Raw genomic sequence first — 21,903 nt, 5'->3', positions numbered from 1 at the left:
GTGTTTGTTCGTCTCTGGTGTTATTGTGTGTGTGTGTGTGTGTGTGTGTGTGTGTGTGTGTGTGTGTGTGTGTGTGTGTGTGTGTGTTTGTGTGTATGTGTGTGTGTGTGTGTGTGTATGTGTGTGTGTGTATGTGTATGTGTGTATGTGTGTGTGTGTGTGTGTGTGTGTTTTTGTGTATGTGTGTGTGTGTGTATGTGTGTGTGTGTGTGTGTCTCCATGTCTGTCAGTCTGTCTGGGTGGCATACACACACACGCGCGCTCACACACACGGACACACACACACACACACACAGACACACTAACACACACACACTGACACACACACACACACACACTAACACACACACTAACACACACACACACACACACACACACACACACACACACACACACACTACAGCTAACATGTTTGCCATTCTGTACATTTCCCGTTTTGTTTGGTTAGTACACTCTTCAGAGAGGTACGAACGTTTCTGAGCCTGGGTTACTAGCTTGGGTCAGCAATTTTCTTCAGCGATGTCGGCCGGTCAGGGTAATCTGCTAAGTAACAGCCTCAACTTTAGACAAGGCTCACTTCAGACTTTTTCCATTTGTTTGCTGATTGCCTCGCTGCATTTTGAACGGGCCAACATGTATACTTGTGTAGACAAAAGGCCAACTGTTTAATGAAGGCTGGCGACATTTTTGTGTGCATTTTCTTACCATTATTTTAACAAAAGACAAGTAGAGTAACCTCGCTCTGGTTATGGGGTTAAGAGTTGCCTGCCTTGAGAAGGGTGGCGATATCCCGTTGCAAAGAACGTGGAGAAAAAACAACAACTGCGTAATGGGGTTAATGTGGCGATAAACTTGGTTTTTGTGACAGTTTTTAATCCTCTGAATTTATAACATTGAGTCAAGTGTTCTGTAATGTGACTATGTGGTCACAATCATGCCCAGGGCCGGACCAAATGAGTAGTAAGGGGGGGGGGGGGGGGGGGGTTCCTCCTTTTTTGGGGGGGCAAATCAGCGAAGTGGCGAAGCCACAAGCTTGCAGTCGCGCGAACTAGGGGGGGTCCGGGGGCATGCTCCCCAGAAAATTGTTTGAAAAACGGTTAAAATCTGTGCAATATGGTGCATTCTGGGCCTTGTTTTGAGGGTTAAGAGCAGCATTGTTTTGGTGCTAAAACTAGTAAAAAAAACAAACCCACTCAAAGCAAGGTACATGCTTTTTCCAGGGGTGGGGTTCCGGAACCCCTGGAACCCCCCCCCCTGGGTCCGGCCCTGATGCCTCATCCTTCACAATAGACGAATTCCGAAAATAACCCCGTCGAATTTGTATATGTTGTGGAAGAGTGAATACCCTTGAGTTTCCTCGGACAGAGGCCAATCACTAGCGAGGTGTGTGTCGGAAACACGTGGACAGGAGCACATGTTTCCGACACACCCTTCGCTAGTGATTGGCTCCTCAAATGACTGTCAGAAGAAACGCAAGGGTATTCACCCTTCCACAATCCTGGCAGGGACGGTCACGGGCCAACTTTATGTGCAGACTCAGGGACAGTATCCATGTCCCTCCCCCGAGTAACCACAGTGGCACGTAAAAGACCTCGGTCATACTGCCATAAGTGCAGGTGGCTGATTACACCTAAACACGCACTCACCTGGGTAGCACGACTCTTGTTGCTGCTAGCTTTCCACTGGGGGGAAGCGACCTGAATATCAACTATCATGGCATTGTTCGTTCACATCAGGACAAAGCAGAGTTCATCCAATACACCATCTCCACCAACCATACCTTGATTATTCAGAAACTCGGTGAACGCCATCTAATCATAGCTTAGATTGCTGAACAACAAGATGAGAACAGAATTCATCCGTTACACCATCTCACCCACTCAAACTTTGATTGTTCAGGAATTCGGTGTACGCCATCTGAGGATAGCACAACATGGCGGAGGGGGTATGCAGCAGGAAGAGAGCAAAGATCGTCGTCGTCGCACTTATCATCGTCTGCATCGTCGCAGCAAGCATCGGTCTCATCGTCTACCTGTCCGATAAAGGAAATGACAAAAGCAGCAAAGGTAGGGCCAGGAAGCTTGTGCTTTGTTTGTTTGTCTATTTGCTAGCTTCCAGCAAATATTTTATTTTTTTTTACTGATTATATGACTCTTTCAACCGAAATCTCTCTTTTGTTGTCGTTCTTGTTCGATCTCACAAATGCAAAAACAGACAAAAACACGGCCACAGTCCAAATCATACAGCCACACGAATAGTCGATCTTTGCCTGTACCTCTTTTTCTCTGTGTCTGTGTATATCAGTCAGTTTGTCTGTCTGTCTGTCTGTTTGTTTGTCTGTCTGTCTGTCTTTCATTCTCTCTCTCTCTCTCTCTCTCTCTCTCTCTCTCTCTCTCTCTCTCTCTCTCTCTCTCTCTCTCTCTCACACATATATAATTATATGACGTCAAGAGCGAGAATGCATCTAGAAATTACGTGATGAGCAAGGGAGATCATCCTTTACTCTGTGTGTGTCTCCGCCGCCTACATTCCAACGTGGAACTTTGAAAGCAGGGAGCACACTAGAGGCAATGGAAGAGGTTGGGGGAGGGGGTAAGAATTAGATCTAGAAAGAACTCTTCACAGACAGCCTACTGGAGAATCAAACCCTTTCGGAGCCGATTGCAACACTGAACAAGAATAACCCGAGGAGAGTTCTACAACCTCAAAGGATTGAGAATTCACCGTAAGTGCATTTAAGGGCATTCTCATAGAGTGCTGAACCTGAAAAGGTCCGTTTTTGTTTAGCCAAGACTGCTACCGGTTTCGAGGTGAGAAGGCAGTCTCTTGGCATAAAACAGAGAAGAACTCTCAAACGTCTATGCAAAAGAGAAAACCACATTTCTGCGGTAGGCCCTCTGCATAGACGAGAATCCTTCTTTGATATATATGTAGATGTTTTGTCATGAAAGCTGAAAAAAAGCCTAGATCAGTTACAGGAATGGACTAATTTAAACCCTATGGCTCTCAATCCCGAAAACCCCCAAAGTGTATGCTCATACCTACTAGGCAGAAACGCCCACATTAAACATCAAACCTCCCACTGATCACGATTGGAAGTCACGTTATTGAAGAAGAGCAACATCATAAAGTGTTATGTGTGGTTATTGAGAATAACTTATCTTTGAATGACCATGTACTTGGAATGTGCAAGATGCTCTTTAAAAAAGTGTACTTATTATCAATAATAAAACACTTTCTAAATTTACACGGAAGGAAAATGTTTTTCAATGCACACATTCAATCCATCATAGATTACGCATGGACACTGTGATATTCTGCCTGCGAAATTGTGCTCAAATCACAAAACAGGTTACATAAACGAGCCTTCGTGTTAGTGCTGCTTAGAAGCGTGACATGTTCATGGGAAGAATATACACAATTAAACATTCTTCCACTCAAATCAAGATTCACATTTTGATAAAAGCGTCATGATGCAAAAAGATTACCACCGAAACTTTGTTCTAAATGTTTCTCAAATAATCAAAGTATTCCCTCAAAGATACGCATTCCTCTTCCTCGCATTGGTCTTTACAAGTCCAGTTTTCTGGAAGCATGCTATGGAATTCATTACCCAATAGTTTTCGGGAAATGAATTCTGTCACAGGTTTTAGAGACATATGTTTTCATTTACTCTTAAGAATAACATAGATTTTATTTCTTTGAAAGACTTTCCTTGTTGATTATTTAGGCTAGCTGATAGCATTTTATATTGCTGTTTTTCAACATGTGTAGCAAAGTTAATCGTTTTTACTGTGAAGTTGTTTTTTCTTCTTTTTTCCATGTTGCTGCTTGTGTTAACTTTCTTGACTTGGTTTGTTCATCCTAAGATGTAAACAAACCTCTCATGTTTGTTTGATGTAGTATTTTATTTCTTTAACGTTTATTATTAGTGTAGTCCCTCTTTACGGCGAGGGCTGGTCGTAAAAAAGCAACTACTTTGTGCGTATACCATTACCTTCGTAAATAACAAGACTTGTCACTGTCCTTCGCTCCACAAACTGATCTCTCTCTCTCTCTCTCTCTCTCTCTCTCTCTCTCTCTCTCTCTCTCTCTTTCTCTCTCTCTCTCACTTTCTCTCTCTCTCTCTCTTTCTCTCTCTCTCTCTCTCACTCTCTCTCTCCCTCTCTCTCTACCTCTCTCTCTCTCTCTGTCTGTCTCTCTCTCCCTCTCTCTCTCTATCTGTCACACACACACACACACACACACACACATACACACACACACGCACACACACACGCACATACACACACTCACACACACACGCACACACACACACACACACACACAACACACACACACACACACACACACACACACACACACACACACACACACACACACACTCCAAGGTCCCAGTATCTTGACAGGTGAGTGTTTTTGAGACAAGCTCACACCGTAAATCACCCAGCTGAATGACAAGGCGTATACAATCGCCCGCAACACTCCGTCCTCCATTCCGTGAAGCGATACGCCCAGGTAAGTGTGTGGACGATAGGGGGATATTGGTGGTGGTTGTTTATGGCCACGTTTGATAGTGCCCGTCTGACAATCACTACAGAGGGTGATATAGGCCTGATATCTACAGACAGAAGGGTGATATTGAGATGATATCTGCAGACAGGACATAAGTTTATATTTGCCGCTGAACTCGCCCATCAACAGTGTGAAGAGCTGTTAAAGGAACACTCCTCCCCGTGAAAACTGCTCAGCTCTCCGTGTCAGATCTGACTAGTCTTTTACAGGGGACAAAATCAAGGATAAGATTGAAGGCACTTTGACAGTCCGACGGCCAGGGGTGGTTTTGTTTTCACTCACGGAGATATATTTGTTTATTTTGGTTCTGTCCTTTTGTTTCTTTTTTCTGTTCTTTTCTCTTTTGTTTTACATTCAGTCAATACTGATCGCTCTTGAGAAACCTCACTATCACCCAATTACCCTATAGTATGGACTGGGTGGCCGAGTGGTAACGCACTTGCGCTCGGAAGAGAGAGGTTGCGAGCTCGACCCTGGGTCAGGGCGTTAGCAATTTTCTCCCCCCTTTCCTTACCTAGGTGGTGGGTTCAAGTGCTAGTCTTTCGGATGAGACGAAAAACCGAGGTCCCTTCGTGTACACTACATTGGGGTGGGCACGTTAAAGATCCCACGATTGACAAAAGGGTCTTTCCTGGCAAAATTGTATAGGCATAGATAAAAATGTCCACCAAAATACCCGTGTGACTTGGAATAATAGGCCGTGAAAAGTAGGATATGCGCCGAAATGGCTGCGATCTGCTGGCCGATGTGAATGCGTGATGTATTGTGTAAAAAAAATTCCATCTCACACGGCATCAATAAATCCCTGCGCCTTGAATATGTGCGCGATATAAATTGCATAAAAAATAAAAAAAATTTAAAAAAATAAATCCCTACGCTTAGAACTGTACCCACGGAATACGCGCGATATAAGCCTCATATTGATTGATTGATAGTTTAATTACCCTATAATTTTGCCTCCAAATGTATCGCCCCCTCCCTCCATACCCATTGGTCACTATACTCTCCCGCCTTTTTCATCCACCGCCTCTGTCCTCTGATCTCAAACTATTTTGCCACAAATGCAGCTGGCAGATTACAAATAAACACGCACACATCCGACTCTTGCTGCTGCTAGCTTTCAACTGTGAGGAAGCGACCCGAATAGTCCAGTAACGGGACGATCAAGTATAAAATGAGTTAACCCCGTAGCATTAAGCTCAGTTAGCACACATATTATTATGATCTGTATTATAGGCGCAAATCACAAAACTGTCCATTTCTCAAAATGCCATATGCAAGCAAGGCGATAGTCAGTGTTTGACATTGAAGGTAAACTGGTTTTTGTAGCTTCCGTATCTGCAGCGCTGTGTAGATGTCTCTGTTTTATCGTCTGTAGTTCCGCAGTCAGAGTGTTTTGATTTTCCCACCCAGACGAGAATATTCACAGCATACACACAGACTCACGAACACTCACACAATCACAAACAGGGCCACAGTCTTAATCATACAGACGCACAGATAGTCGATATATTCTTGTCTCTCTTTTTCTCTGTTTCTGAGTCTGTCTGTCTGTCTGTCTGTTTTATCTGTTTCAACGTCTGTAGTTCCGCAGTCTGATTGTTTTGTTTTTCCCACCCAGGCCAGCATACACACAGCCTAGGCGGCAGAACTAAACATATACATGCCACCGTCAGTGACGAGTGTTTGATCACTCCACGGCGGCTGTTGCATCCTCTAAACTACCGACACGCACACAGTCAAGTGGCTGACGCCAAGATTTGTGAATAAACAATGCTTGGCTTTGCCGTTCTCCTGCGGATCATGCATCACGCCTGAGGTAAACTGTGAACTGTGTGATGAGGAGAACGGAGTCCTGACGCAATGCTACGTCCACTTCAGCATTCGAAGCATTGCGCCCAATTTTTTGTTTGTTTGTTTATTTGTTGCTTAAAGGCATATTAACTCGATGAATATACACGCTAATTGCTTTACCAACAGCTGGAGACATGCTAAATTAAGTTCCCTGCAAAATATTGTGGTCTAGGACCCCTTAAATGTTGAGATATTTGAATTTTTATTTTGATCTAGATCGTCCTATTTATAGATTTGCCAACAGAGGGAACGTTGACGCAAGGGAAATAACTCCGCGTCTTTGTTGACATCCTCACTTTTTCAGAGGCTAGAACAAGCTGTAATGCATGTATATGGTCCGCGCATTGCGACATATCGTCATTATATGGCCTTATGATGCATTTGACATCGATTGTGGGCAAACTACACTTTGTAAACACGGGAGCGCGTACATATGCCTTTAACGTCCAGCCGACTACGCAGAGCCATATCAGGGCGGTGCTGCTTTGACATATAACGTATTGCGCCCAATGCGACTACCCTACAGAAAAATAAACAAATAATTATTTTCCCCAACTTTAAGAATGAGGAATCTTGCTGCATTGACCTACATTCGTTTCCTAGACAAAATAGCGACAAACCTATTTAGGCGAGACCATTCACCTGCATTACCTATCTGACATGGTCGTCTGCTAGACATTATTTGACGCTTATCGAGTTTCTCTCCAGACAGCAGCCCTGCTTAATCAGATTTCACAGTACAGCTGGCCCGAGCACATTGACAGAAAAAAAGCATGAACACTTGCATTTTCTTACTGACCTTTGGCCCATACATGTTTCACTGTCCTTATCAAGAAAGATTACTCTAAATTCTTGTTTTAGACGTGCCGATAGCTGAAACTCGCACGCCTGCGTGGGCTTTACTTTGGGCCGAAATACGAAACATTCCTGCCTGCTCTACGTCGTATCGTCGTCATTTTTAATCGCAATGTTCTATATTGTCCACACTATTTACACCCCCGGTATAGGGGTGTGTATAGGTTTCGGTCGATGTGTTTGTTTGTTTGTTTGTTTGTTTGTTTGTGTGTTTGTGTTCGCATATAGATCTCAAGAATGAACGGACCGATCGTCACCAAACTTGGTGAACAGGTTCTATACATTCCTGAGACGGTCCTTACAAAAATTGGGACCAGTCAAACACACGGTTAGGGAGTTATTGGTGGATTAAAATTATACAAGGACTTATAGAGGGACATCTTAATGGTCAAAGGGAAATAACCATTCTCACTCAGTCACTGCCACCAACTGAGAAGGTTATTTCCCTTTGACGGGGGTGTTTTTCCTACCTCGGAGGAATTTCTTGTTATGATAGCATCGACGCGACGTGCATTTGTATTGTGCCACGATCACACTCTGGCCTCCAAGCAATAGGACCGACGTAAAGCGGAGGTGGACCAATTGTTTAGGCCAAATACAAATATATGTTGGTTTAGGGTATAACCCGACAGACCCTACTTTTTTTCCTCCGACCCTAAAACTTTTTTTCATTTCTCAAAAACAAAAACCAACTTTTGGCACATTTTGCAAACCATACTAGGGGAAGTAACCTCCTTTAAAATCGTCTAAATGTAAGAAAAAAAGAGAGAAAAAAAAGCCGACCTACCGACCTATCTTTTTATGTCACGCACGTTATCCTAAACCAACATATATTTTTATTTGGCCTTTGCACATTCGTGCATTCCGTCCTGAATAATCGTATTTCTCAGCAACAGAAAAACACGAATTACATGTATGTTAATGTTAACATCCATAATGAAGTGGTTCCAAAGGTTGCAGGAAAGGAGGGGGGGGTGCGGGTGGAAGGGTGGACAATTGCCGCAACAAGAAATCTGCTTTTTCTTGCATTCTTTGACATGTAGACGGTACAACAAATTACATTCAAATGTTTGTTCTTCATATATGTATGGCATCAAACCGTAAGACTTCATGTCCAAATGGCGTAGAAAAGAATCGAAGACATGTTTGTTTGTTTGTTGTTTGTTCAGATTCTGCAAAAAGCAATGGTCCAGAGCCAATCTTCCGTCTGCCGGCCAACGTGGTACCACTACACTATGAGCTGCAGTGGACCCCAGACATCTACCGGGCTGATCCCGCTAACTTCCGCCTGTCTGGCAATGTCGTCATTCGGATGCTCTGCAAGGAAGTGACGTCACTCATCATTATGCATGCCGTGGGGTTGGACATATCACGTGATGGGATGAACGTGACGTCATTGAATAATGGGGTCACCGCTCCGACAGTCAAGGTAAGATTCTGTTAGTCAAAGCAGTTTGTTCTTGCCAGAGACCGTAGAGTACACAGTTCCTGCTCAGATTATGCGAGGAGACAGCCAGCCAAGTCGGTAGTTTGTCGAGGCGTGGGTTCGACTCCCAGAGTCCCCTTTGTGAAGATCGACTCTCCTCGGTGTCCGAACACCCCGTGTGTACACATGCGCACGATTAGGTTCCCAAACTCACAGTGAAAGTCTCAGGGCCTGGAAACATGAACACACGCATACAGGAAAAAGGGGGAAAAGTAATTTGAATATATGCTAAAACTAATTGTCAACGTTTTTTTGCCATTCAAATTTCATGTTATCATATGCAATAGAATTGATAGAATCCAACTATCCAAGTATAAGTAACGAAATATGAACGCAACGTTTTGTTTTGTCATGACATAGACCATTTATCCTGGACCGCCAACTAGCTCTCTCTCCGCTCTTTCTCTCTATTACGAGGTAGCGGCCTCTCGCATTTAGGAACCTACGCTTACGAGCCTTTCAGAAATCAGGGGGACGTGATATCCGGTGTCGATTGTAAACATGGACGAAGTTGCCGAGGTAAGTTCTGAAAATGCTAAAATAAACTCAGCAAAAGTGCATATGGAACATGTTTTTCGATGAGTTTTGTTAAGTTTAGTTTGGAGTTTTGGAAAATCCAGTTCATTGTCACCTCCCATTGTCACAAATAACTGGAGCGTGCTTTCTTTTCACTGTCTTTGAATCGCTGGCCTTTCAAACCGAACGCGACGCGCCCCTGAAAGTCGAGAGTCGTAACCTCGAAGGGTCACGTGACGAGTTGGCGGTCCAGGCTAATTTGGTCTATGGTCATTGTTACACGACACTTGAGATTGCCACAAGTTCTCAAACGTCGTATAGTTGTGTTCTTTTATTCTACGTCGCCCGTCTTCGCAGCAGCAGAAAACAACTCGTCAAATTGAGTTCGAGGATTTATTCAGCATTCAATACATACAACTGCTCAACGTAGCAGAACTCAAATAGAAGTTTTTTTACATACAAATCGCGCTGGCATATATAGTAAATACTCAATCTCGAGAATATTCCAGACCGAACATGATACAACTACATTATATGCGAACCGCCCATGGACTAGAATGGTGACGTTCTCTGTGACGTACATCAAAAGGTGCCGACGCCCTTAATCCGATCGAACGCCACGAACTCACACTAAATCAGCATGGTAAACAACTTGTTTTGACAGGACTAGAAAGTTCACCTGCATTCTCGTCCAAGCATAAATATTGTGTTTACAAAATATAATATCGGTACTTTCCCACAAAGTACAAATAAGTCAACTACATGCAACACACAAAACTGAACCAAAGCTCAGCAACGGTAGCGTTTCCTAACATTACCCCCAACACCAGAAGAAATTTACCTAATTTCTTTCAATCATTGAAACGCTACCTGTACACATATTATGTATACATAACAGATTGAAATCCAGGTATGTACATTAGTCTGTTGGAGAATGAACACAGTTTTAATCACATACTCGGCTGAGAAAATCTGCTCCAACATTGTCTGAACCCTTGATCGATTCCACTCGCATATCAAAGTTCTGCAAGTACATCACCCACCTCATGATACGATTATTCACAAACTTCGCAGAGTTCAGGTAGGTGAGGGGTTTGTGATCAGTCTGAAGCACGAATTTCACACCTTGGAGGTAGAGTTCAAATTTCTTGATTCCCCACACGATGGCTAAACACTCTTTCTCCATGGTCGAGTAGTTCTTCTCGGCTCCTGACAGCTTCTTGCTGGCATAGCTGACCGGAAACGGTTTACCTCCATGCTCTTGCATCAGCATGGCGCCGATCCCTTCGTCCGATGCGTCTGTACGCAAGATGAACTCTTTGGCAGTATCAGGAAGGCGTAGCACCGGGTCTCGTGACATCAGGTCGCGCACGGTCTGGTATGCCTTCTCCTGAGCTGGTCCCCAAAGTATTCGGTTGGGGCATCCTTTTCGGGTCATGTCCGTCAAAGGCGCCGTTATGGCGGCGAAGTTTGGAATGAACTCTCTGTAGTACCCAGCCAATCCAAGGAAGGATCGCACCTGCTTCTTGGTTTCAGGACGTGGCGCATTGAGGATCTTGGTGACGTTTTCCAACAAAAGCCCCTTTTGACCTTCCTTCAGTGAATGACCTATGAAGTCAACGTTGTCGGTCCCCAAAATGCACTTGCTGGGTCTCACGGTCAGATTAGCTTTTGTCAGGCGGGAAAACAATTCCCTCAAAGTCTCCAGATGCTCCTCAAAGGTCTCCGTGTGGACTAGCAGATCATCCCAGTAGTACACAACATTCTTCATTCCTTTGAGCATTTTTCGCATTCCCCTCTTCAGGGTAGCACCACTGTTCACCATGCCAAAAGGCATCCGCAGGCACTCATACGTTCCGTCTGGAGTTGCAAAGGCGGTCTTTGGTATGTCCTCTTCGCGCACAGGAATCTGCCAATATCCCTTGCTGAGATCGATCTTTGAGAAGATCTTACTGCCAGTCAACCGTCGGAACAGATCAGCCGCCGTCGGCATTGGTTCAGGGTCAAACACGGTGATCTTATTCACTTTCCTGAAGTCAATGCATACCCTGTTTGTGCCGTCTTTCTTCTTGACCACAACAACGGGAGATGAGTAAGGGGATGATGACTCACGGATGACCCCCATCTTCAACATGTTGTCGATGTCCTTCTTCAAGGATTCCCGAGCCTGAAACGGGATAGGGTATGGTTTTGACCGAACAGGAACGTCAGATGTGAGGTGGACTTCATGTTCGACCAAGGACGTAGAGCCTGGAACATCAGAGAACCTATGGGTGAAGTCGCCCATAAAATCATGCAGCTCCTTCTGCTGATCTTCTGTCAGGTCAGGTCCTAGCTTGACGTCATCCACTCCCTCTTTCTTGTGGAGGTCTCCCAACTCCAGTAGTTCCTCGCCGTCGAACTCGTCTAGTTCGGCTGGTTCTTCCGCACTTGCTGCGACCTGTACTGCTTCCGGAGGTCTCTCCACATACAGTTTCAGGAGGTTAGCGTGGTAGATCTTGGACTTCTTGCCGACATTCACCTTGTAGTCGTTGATCCCTACCACGGCCTCAACCTCGTATGGGCCTTTCCACTGCATCAGTAGTTTGTTGTGATCAGTGGGAAGCAGTATCAGCACTTTGTTACCTGGTGTAAACTTCCTGTTTACGGCTTTGCGGTCGTAGTAGTGCTTTCCACTATCCTGAGACTTTCTCAAGTTTTCTCTCGCAATCTCGAGAGTCTCCTCCAGTTTCTCTCGCAACTCGAACACGTACTGGTAACTGTTCTTCACTTCAGGTGTGTCCACATCTTTCGTCCACAATTCCTTTAGTATCTGCATCGGGCCTCTCACGGTCCGCCCGTACATCAGCTCGAACGGGGAGAATCCAGTGGACTCTTGTGGCACCTCCCTGTATGCAAACAGCAAGGCATTGATGTAGCGATGCCACTGCCTTGGCTGCTCACTGCATAGTTTCTTCAGCGTGGACTTCAGCGTCGCATTGAATTTTTCTACCAGCCCATTGCACATCGGGTGATAGGGTGTCGTAGTCAAGTGACGAATGCTCAGCAGCCTGTTGACCTCTTCCATGCATTCAGAGACAAACTGTGTCCCCAGGTCTGTGAGGATCTCTTCAGGAACCCCAATTCTGCTGAAAATGTCCACAAGTGCCTCGGCAACAGTCTCGGTGTCAATTTTCTTCAGAGGCACGGCTTCTGGGTACCTGGTTGCATAGTCTACCAGGGTCAGTACCCAACGATGACCCGCTTCACTTGGCGGTTTGATCTCGCCGATGAGGTCAATGGCCACCCTCTTGAAAGGTCGGTCGATCAAAGGCATCTTCTGCAACGGCACTTTCGGGACCCTTCCTCGAGGTATGGTTTTCTGGCAAATATCGCACGATCGGCAGAATCGAGTCACATCTGCATACAGTCCTGGCCAGTAAAACGCAGCCTGGATTCTGTCCGATGTCTTCTTGACCCCCAGGTGACCTCCCATAATAGAGTCGTGGGCCACCTCCATCACCTGGCGCCTAAGTGGTTGAGGCACCAGAACTTGACGTAATGGCTTCCCACCGTTGACTCTCGCGTGCTGGAACACTCTGTACAGAATCTTGGCCTTCACTTCAAATTGCACAGTGCCTTCGCCCTTAGTCATCTCCTTGACAGGACGACTCCTGTACTTTGTTAAGGTCGAATCAGCTTCCTGTAGCTGAATCAGCTGATCCCTGTCCACGACAGCAGTTGCAGAGCTGTTGGTGACCCTGAGTGGCGTAGTTGTTTTGTCCTTCTTCGCCTGGGCTCTGGTCGTCACAGCGCTTACAACCTGCGGCTGGTCGCGGCGATGCACAGTTGCTCTGTCATCTCGTAACAGTTCGCTGATATCTTCATTCGCGAATGGCAGTGGGTCTTCCTCCTCAGCAGCAGGCTGAGCTGAGCCCATTCTCCATTCGAAATCAGGGTCATCAGGACGTCTCGCACCCCCAATGTTCCCAATTAGTAGATCGTACAAGGGCTTCTTCAGGCAGACGGCCTCAACTTCTCCGGTGAAGTATGGAGTATCGATCTGGATTTTTACCACTGGTGCCTTCACGCATTTGCTGTCAGCCATGAGCGTCCACTTGAAGTCACCAGTGAACTTCTCTGTTGGCACCAGATCCTCTTTGACGATGACCCCATTGCAGCCCGAATCTCTGAGAACAGTCACTTCCTGCTTCTCAACAAATCCCTTCGACACGGGCATGTTCGACACTGACACAGCTGCGCTGGCGACGACAGAGATTGACTTGCCATTGGCGAGTAGAAGCTGGCCATCAGAAATACATTCTTCCACGTCCGATGGTGTAGCCACTTGCTCGGCAGCCCTTGGAAGTATGACGCTGCTCGCACATACTTGTTGGTTCGAGCCACTCGTTTGCCTCTTGTTGTCGTAATATCTCCGTCGATGTTCTTGCGCTTTGTCATTGACATGTCCGTTATTTTTCTTTTGGGGACAGTTGGCGACTCGGTGACCCTTGGCATTGCAATGGAAACACGTTATGTTCTGCCCTTCATTGGATGATGGTGCGGACTCAGTTTGTCCCTTGGCAGGTTGGTTTCCCTGGTTCCCGCTCTTCTGGAAAGGTTTCGATGACTTTGACGTCCCCAGGGTCCTTCCATGAGCAATGAGATAACGCTCAGCAGCATCAGTAATGTCCTTCAAACCCCGCAGTTTTTGCTCTTCCAAGCGGGTCGCCAGGTCCTTCGGGCAGGCATTAAGGAACTGCTCCTTCACGATCAAGTCCCGCAGACTCTCGTATGACTGCTCTTCACCTGATAACTCCACCCACTTCTGCAGGTATGACGACAGGCGCTCCACAAACTGGCTCGGTGTCTCTCCAGACAATGGCTGGCATTCGCGGAAGCGTTGACGGTAGCCCCTTTCAGTGAAGTTGTAACAACGCAACAGAGCTTCCTTCAGTACATCATAGTCTCTGGCGTCATCGTTTGAGAGTCTAGTGTAGACCTCAAGTGCTGCCCCAGTCAAATGTGCGCTGAGTTGAATCGCCCAGTCGTCGCGCTGCCATCTAGCACTCTCAGCGAACCTCTCGAATCTTGCAAGGTAGCAGTCGATCTGGTCCTTCCCGTCAGCGAATGCTGGAAGTTTCGGTGCCCTGTGTAGCATTTGCTGCTGGTTATCTCTTTGGCGTGGTGCCGCGTGCTCATTTTGAACACGCACCATTTCTGTCTGAAGCTCTAAGCGCTTGGTCTCCATTTCTATCTGGAGCTCTACGCGTTTCAGCTCCATTTTCCTTTCTTCACGCTGTGCTTCTCTTTCTCTTTCTTCACGCTCACGCTGCGCTTGTCGTTCTTCACGCTCACGCTGCGCTTGTCTTTCTTCACGATGCGCTTGTCTTTCTTTTTCTTCTCGCTCACGCTGCGCTTGTCTTTCTTTTTCTTCACGCTCAAGCTGTGCTTGTCTTTCTTCACGCTGCGCCAGCAGTCGTGTCTGGGACTCGACGAACTCCGTCAACTGCTTGCCTTTTAGTCCCAGTTCAACTCCTTTTTCCCAGAACTCAGCCATTCTGGTCTTTTCCGGTGCGTTCGTCTGTATTCTTTCACAGCCCCGAACGTAGACGAATGTAGTCTTCTAAAGAACACAGTCTCTACTGCACCTCCGATGCTTCTCTCGTCGCTGTTCACCTTCGTAGACGCAGGCTGCCACCCTCCTCGTCTAACGTGACGGCGCACTCTGCTCACGATACGTACACGACGTACCTCAGTCGTATTTCGTAGTATTAATGCACTAGCTCCGCGACGAAGTCCGTCTCGTCCAAACGGCAGCTAACCTCTGTAATCCCGATACACTCCGGCGTCGCTCACCGTACCGAGCTGCGGCGATTACCAAACTCTTCACCAGTCACACCGAATCCACGGTTCCGTAGTCTCAATACTGATCCCTCAGGATACACCCGATTGATGGCTACCTCCTGTGACTGTCTTGACTGTCTTTGTTGCTGGAAAACCCTTGGCGTTAAACGTAGATCCTTGGCTTGGCCCCCAATTGTTACACGACACTTGAGATTGCCACAAGTTCTCAAACGTCGTATAGTTGTGTTCTTTTATTCTACGTCGCCCGTCTTCGCAGCAGCAGAAAACAACTCGTCAAATTGAGTTCGAGGATTTATTCAGCATTCAATACATACAACTGCACAACGTAGCAGAACTCAAATAGAAGCTTTTTACATACAAATCGCGCTGGCATATATAGTAAATACTCAATCTCGAGAATATTCCAGACCGAACATGATACAACTACATTATATGCGAACCGCCCATGGACTAGAATGGTGACGTTCTCTGTGACGTACATCAAAAGGTGCCGACGCCCTTAATCCGATCGAACGCCACGAACTCACACTAAATCAGCATGGTAAACAACTTGTTTTGACAGGACTAGAAAGTTCACCTGCATTCTCGTCCAAGCATAAATATTGTGTTTACAAAATATAATATCGGTACTTTCCCACAAAGTACAAATAAGTCAACTACATGCAACACACAAAACTGAACCAAAGCTCAGCAACGGTAGCGTTTCCTAACAGTCATGACTAAACGTTCCAAGCACATACCTTTCTTGTTTAAAAACAAAAATAAAAAATCTTATTCCTAATTATGTGTTTTTGTGTGTGTGCCAGTCGTGGTCATTGGACAGCAAGAAAGAGACGGTGTCACTGCAGCTAGACTCCCCCCTACAGAAAAACGCCACGTACGACGTACGCCTGGCATTCAGCGCCCCGCTCACACACAAGTTCCAGGCTGTCTACTACTCCACCTATAAAGAAGAGGGGCAGACAAAGTAAGTCTCTCACACTTCCAAAATGTTGGCATGGATGCTGTTTTTTTCATATTCCCCGAAAGCGGCGTATGGTTGCCTGAATGGCGGGCTACACACACACACACACACACACACACACACACACACACACACACACACACACACACACACACACACACACACACACACACACACACACACACACACACACACACACACATACACATCACTTTGATCGTCTATCCTTACCAGTGCGTGTCTGTATTTTTTTTTTATACGAAGTCATCATATTACAACTTTTCGTTCAGTCCGCAATAACGCAGACGTACAAATGGCTTTATACATACCAAGCAGGTTTCCCGTTAAAACCGTTCCCATGTTTCGAGATTATGAAGTGACTTATTTATTCTCCTTTCTTTTTGTTTCTTCTTTTTTTCTGCAGGTATCTGGCGGCTACAATATTCGTGCCGACTTACGCGAGAATGGCTTTTCCGTGTTTTGACGAGCCGGCACTTAAGGCTCGTTTCACACTGACCGTCGTGAGGAAACCCGATTACATCGCTCTCTCCAACATGCCTCGTAACGCTACAGAGACCAGGTCAGTGATCGATGTTTCTTCATTTTTTTAAGACTGTTAACATGACCTTTTTTTTTTCTTTTTTTTTTCTTTTCTTCTTGATGGTTGCCAAGCACATCATTGTGTGGCGTTTAATCAATTAACATGCATCCGCCCACGCACAATGTATTTTCATTCATCCTTTAACATTTATCACTCACGGACAACTAGGATTAATATTATGATCGATGGATCCATGGATGAGAGATGCTTCTTATCTACTTCTCATCCCTGCCTTCTTGTGTCTAGTGGAGAACGTGAAATGAAATATCTACGTTTGTGAGCCCACATAACTCAGATAAACTTAATTCACTGACGCACGCACATACACACACACACACACACACACGCACACACACACACACACACACACACATACACGCACACACACGCACACATATACACACACACCCATACACACACACACACACACACACACACACACACACACACACACACGCACACACATACACACACTCAAAACAGAAGAAAGAAAAATTGTAGTAAACATTGGGGGAAAATGCATAAACTAAAAAATACACTTCCATAATGATCGGACAGGTTCTTTCAAATCTATACTGAACCTAAATATGTGAGTGGAGGGGTGGAGGGGGGGGGGATGTGGAGGTCAAATCACGATGCAAAATCCCATTTTCTGTTTATCTTCACATCATCACTCATTCCATTCACGATGCATAGAACCAACACGCTAGGCTGCAATAACCTCAACAAATTATAAAGCAAAAATCCAAAAACAAAACATGCAATGCCTTGTTTGTGTATTCCCTGCAAGCGTCTTAACATGTTGTCAAGTAAGTTTTGTCTGATTGGAGTTTGTCTGTGCACGTAAACGACAGCTGGGTCGATATATCTGTGCACGTAAAAGACAGCTGGGTCGATATATCTGTGCACGTAAAAGACAGCTGGGTCGATATATCTGTGCACGTAAAAGACAGCTGGGTCGATATATCTGTGCACGTAAAAGACAGCTGGGTCGATATATCTGTGCACGTAAAAGACAGCTGGGTCGATATATCTGTGAACGTAACCTTCTGTTTTGTCAATAATTAAACGTTCCAACAACACACCTTTCTTGTTTTTTGATTTTCGACAAAAGCAGATAATAAAACCATATCAAACAGACCCAATTGAACGAGGGATGTGACAAGAAAAACACAATGTCAAAAGAGACAACTGACGATTGATTGCCATGCGCGGTTCATCCATTTTAATCACACTAGAAAACCACACATCCAATAACTTCAAAGCCAAACGTAGTTTTTGTGTAAATAACAAAACAGTTTCATCAATCATTATGCTACATCAGCTGTACAGCGAATGACTGTTTTAGAACTCACAAAGGAAGATTATGTTTGTTTTTCACTTTCTTCTTGGCTACAATAAAACTCACATTCAGATTAATCATTGAGGTCTGGTCAAAACGCAGTAGAAAGGTGTGTTGGTTTTGTACGCAAAAATGAGGTACCCTTTCTGTACTGAAACTTCGGTTTGGGTTACACAATATTTCTTCTGATGTGTGTCAACATTGGTATATGCAAGTTTGTACTTAGTCGGTTTCCGTTCACAAATGTCCGAATTACGTTCGAAATCAAAGGACGAATAGCACACACGCACGCACGCACGCACGCACACACACACATACACACACACGCACGCACTCACACACACACACACACACACACACACACACACACACACACACACACACACACACACACATTTTTATAGTAATAACACTCACGCACACATGCATTCCCACAGTAAAATGAAGAAGATTCTGTCTGCATACTCATAATCCCATTCCCTCAGCCAATTATAGAGCGAGCAGAAAAAAATCTGAGTCTAAGAAAATAAGCATAGGCAGGATACTGAGTGGTTTGCACCAAGCGATGCGGATGCTCCAAGACGATTTCTCTCTCAGATACAAATCTTTTCCATGAAACAACGACAGCTGCCGAGTTCCGTTAACTGACAATTATGACGTAGGACCCGCAACAGTGCCGTCTGCCGTTTTATTTCTCTTTGGCTGTTCTTCGTAATGCAAGAAGACATAATTGAATGATACATTGCCAGATATTTTCCTTCTTGAATTAACCATCTTGTAGATCAGAAAAGATCCACCCAGGCTGTCATTTGAAAACAAATGGCAAAGAAAATTCGATCAATAACAATGTTTGGTCAGAGGGGAGGAAGATCTCACCTTTTCCAGGGCCAGCTTTATGAGGGTGATGCCCTAGCTCTCCTCTCCCCTCGCTGCCTTCCCCGGCCATGAATAGGGTCAAGCTACCATTTCCAGCTGGCTGGACTGTATTCGCCCCAAGTGGGGTTCGAACCTCGAGAGGCAAGTACGCTAACCGCTGTTCCTCTCCGGTTCTTCCTGAACAATCTGTGTAATAAATTGCTGTTCATCCGTGCAACCTTTTACTTGGGATAAGAGCACCCTTCCACAAGGATACTTCATTCAAGCAACGAAATTAGGTAAACAGATAATATATAAGACAAAGACCCCGCCTAGATGGTTCCCAATGTTAGTGTGTGCGTGTGTGTGTGTGTGTGTGTGTGTGTGTGCGTGCGTGCGTGCGTGCGTGCGTGTGTGTGTGTGTGTGTGTGTGTGTGTGTGTGCGTGCGTGCGTGCGTGCGTGCGTGTATGTGCGTGTGTGTGCGTGCGTGTGTGCGTGCGTGCGTGTGTGTGTGTGGGTGTGTACGAGTGTGTGGGCGCGTGTGTGTGTGTGTGTGTGTGTGTGTGTGTGTGTGTGTGTGTCTACAGGGCAGTTGTCCCGGGTGATTGGGCGTGGGGGGCGTAATGTTCTAAGGGGGGGGGGGGGGGGGAGGGGGGAGGAGGAGGGGATAGTCGAGGTTGCAGTTCTCCAGGCAATTAGTCTATAAGTGGTCTTGTCTGTGGTAAAATGTAAATGGTGGTGCACACTTTATTATCTGCGAAGAAGTACGTATTTGGTTTAAACAATGTTTTATTTCCATTTACTTGTACAAAAAATGTACATTTATTTATAACTTCTTCTTCTTCTTCTTCTTCTTCTGCGTTCGTGGGCTGAATTGTACGTGTATGACCGTTTTTTACCCCGCCATTTAGGCAAGCCATACGCCGTTTTCGGAGGAAGCATGTTGGGTATTTTCGTGTTTCTATAACCCACCGAACTCTGACATGGATTACAGGATCTTTTTCGTGCGCACTTGGTCTTGTGCTTGCGTGTACACACGGGGGTGTTCGGACACCGAGGAGAGTCTGCACACAAAGTTGACTCTGAGAAATAAATCTCTCGCCGAACGTGGGGACGAACTCACGCTGACAGCGGCCAACTGGATACAAATCCAGCGCGCCACCGACTGAGCAACATCCCCGCCATTCATTTGTAACAAAAAGAAGCCTATGGCTTATGGGGTCGTCTTCAAGTACGTAGTTTGGAGTTTGTTTGTTCTGCTTTGTCTACTGCGTGACCTCAGTTAATGCAGTTTTGTGACTGACGCCTCGGTGCGTCTGTGTCATTATGTGTGTGAATGATGCATCGCCGGCAGCAGTGGAACGTCTCGTGAAGACACAGAGTAAATGTCTTGCGAACGGTTTGATAAATGGGAGGAAAATAGTGGATGAGAGAGTTTAAGCTTCACCAGTAATTGTACGTGTCAAGTGATTCGTGACAATATGGTGTTTTTTATATATATATAGGGGAGAGCGGGGCTAAAAGTAACAGGGGCTGGAAGTAACAATGGAAATAACTCTTCATTGTTTTATGATTGGCAGTTTAATTTAGGTGTATTACCTTCCTTTAACCCTTACTATAAACTGACGTAAAAATGGCGGCATGAAGCCAGCACGTTCGACTTTTAAACCAAAAAGTTTAAAATTCAGGCAGGTGAGTAAAATTTCTCAACTTGTGAACAATTTGTAACTGTTCAACCGTGTTTACGAAATGAATCTCAAAACATACTAAGTATGAATGCTTGTTGCTTTGTTAATCCTGTGATGCACTCACATTTGCGTATACTTTAGCGCGGTAATGGAGTCACTGGGATGCACGGGTGTACTATGGTGTGGGGCTGGTTGTAACAAAACTGACGGGGCTGATTGTAACAGTGTTACAACCAGCCCCGTCACTGTTACAACCAGCCCCGTCATGTTGTTTTATCACACCGTCCCGTGTTTACTGTAGTCTCTGCGCTCCTGTGTGTTTGAATAACAGAATGATAAACGGATGGCAGGCCTTTGTTCAATTCATTCTGTTATTGAATAAGAGGGGTGCCAACCAATGTAATCAAAGGCTTTAGAGTTACTGGAATTTGCCCATTTGATCCAGAAATATTCACAGATGTGGAATATCAGCCCTCTGTTGTCACTGACAGACCCTGCCCGTCACAAGCCGCTGAAACTCCTGAAAATAATGTCAGCGACAGGCCCTGCCCTCAAACAAATATTCCCTGCCTAGAAGTAGACAGACCCTGCCCAGAACCTGGTCAATCATCTGACAACAGTTCTTCTCCACCTTGCGCGACCCAGTCTTCGCCAGAAACACAAAGACCGGCAGCTTCAGCCTCGACGCAAAATCCAGGTTCTTCTCAAGCAGTAAATCAGCCAACTTCAATGGCCCGTTATTTTAAAACCACAGGGAAGGGAAGTATTTTAGAGTGCGAGGAGATGGCCATTGTATCCTTCATTCATTTTAACGAAGCTTAGAGGCGGAGAACATCATGACAGTTTCTTTTGACAGCCTCTGTGATAAGCTGACAGACGAAGTTTGTGGCCATCTGCAGTACTACCAGGAATTGTCCTGCGAGGGCAACGACCTGAAGACAGACCTGCAGAGGTTCATCGTGGAGAAGCAGTACAACACTGATACTTCCCGTTGTTGCCATCATTTACCAAACTACAGGCGGTCAAATTCAGGAATTTGTCCATGGCCCAGGTCGACCAGGAGTCAACGCGGCTGGTACTGTCCGCTTTCAGATGACAGGTGAAGGGCTTGGAGCTCACTACAATCCTGTCGTTCCTTGTCAAGAGCCAACAAACCAGACTGCATCGGCCGTCCACCGTGACTCCGATGTCCAACCTGACGCTAGGGACTCACAGGTTACCCACTCTGCCAGTGCCAAGCGTTCCCAGAAACCACAACAGGACTACACCCCCATGACTAACACACCAACAAAGCCAACAACCTCAAACTTTTCCGCTTT

General features: G+C 45.6%; 2 protein-coding genes across 2 annotated transcripts in view; both read left to right on the top strand.

The window, feature by feature from the left end:
* LOC138972954 (N-alpha-acetyltransferase 50-like) overlaps positions 1-5,409 on the top strand; it is a 69,138-nt gene extending 63,729 nt beyond the window's left edge. The window contains exon 7 of the mRNA XM_070345614.1: positions 5,224-5,409. The gene's annotated coding sequence lies outside the window, so the exon portion shown is untranslated. The remainder of the gene's footprint in view (positions 1-5,223) is intronic.
* LOC138972944 (aminopeptidase Ey-like) overlaps positions 1-21,903 on the top strand; it is an 81,185-nt gene that overhangs the window by 28,628 nt on the left and 30,654 nt on the right. Inside the window, exons 2-5 of the mRNA XM_070345604.1 lie at positions 1,900-2,066; positions 8,454-8,713; positions 15,940-16,100; positions 16,522-16,677. Of these exons, the coding sequence (XP_070201705.1) occupies positions 1,934-2,066; positions 8,454-8,713; positions 15,940-16,100; positions 16,522-16,677 (710 nt within the window). The 5' untranslated portion in view covers positions 1,900-1,933. The remainder of the gene's footprint in view (positions 1-1,899; positions 2,067-8,453; positions 8,714-15,939; positions 16,101-16,521; positions 16,678-21,903) is intronic.

Source organism: Littorina saxatilis, linkage group LG8 (assembly GCF_037325665.1).
Source record: "Littorina saxatilis isolate snail1 linkage group LG8, US_GU_Lsax_2.0, whole genome shotgun sequence".
Classification (NCBI taxonomy): Eukaryota; Metazoa; Mollusca; class Gastropoda; order Littorinimorpha; family Littorinidae; genus Littorina; species Littorina saxatilis.
Note: the sequence above shows the minus strand (reverse complement) of the source record. Positions and strands in the feature narration are given on the sequence as shown.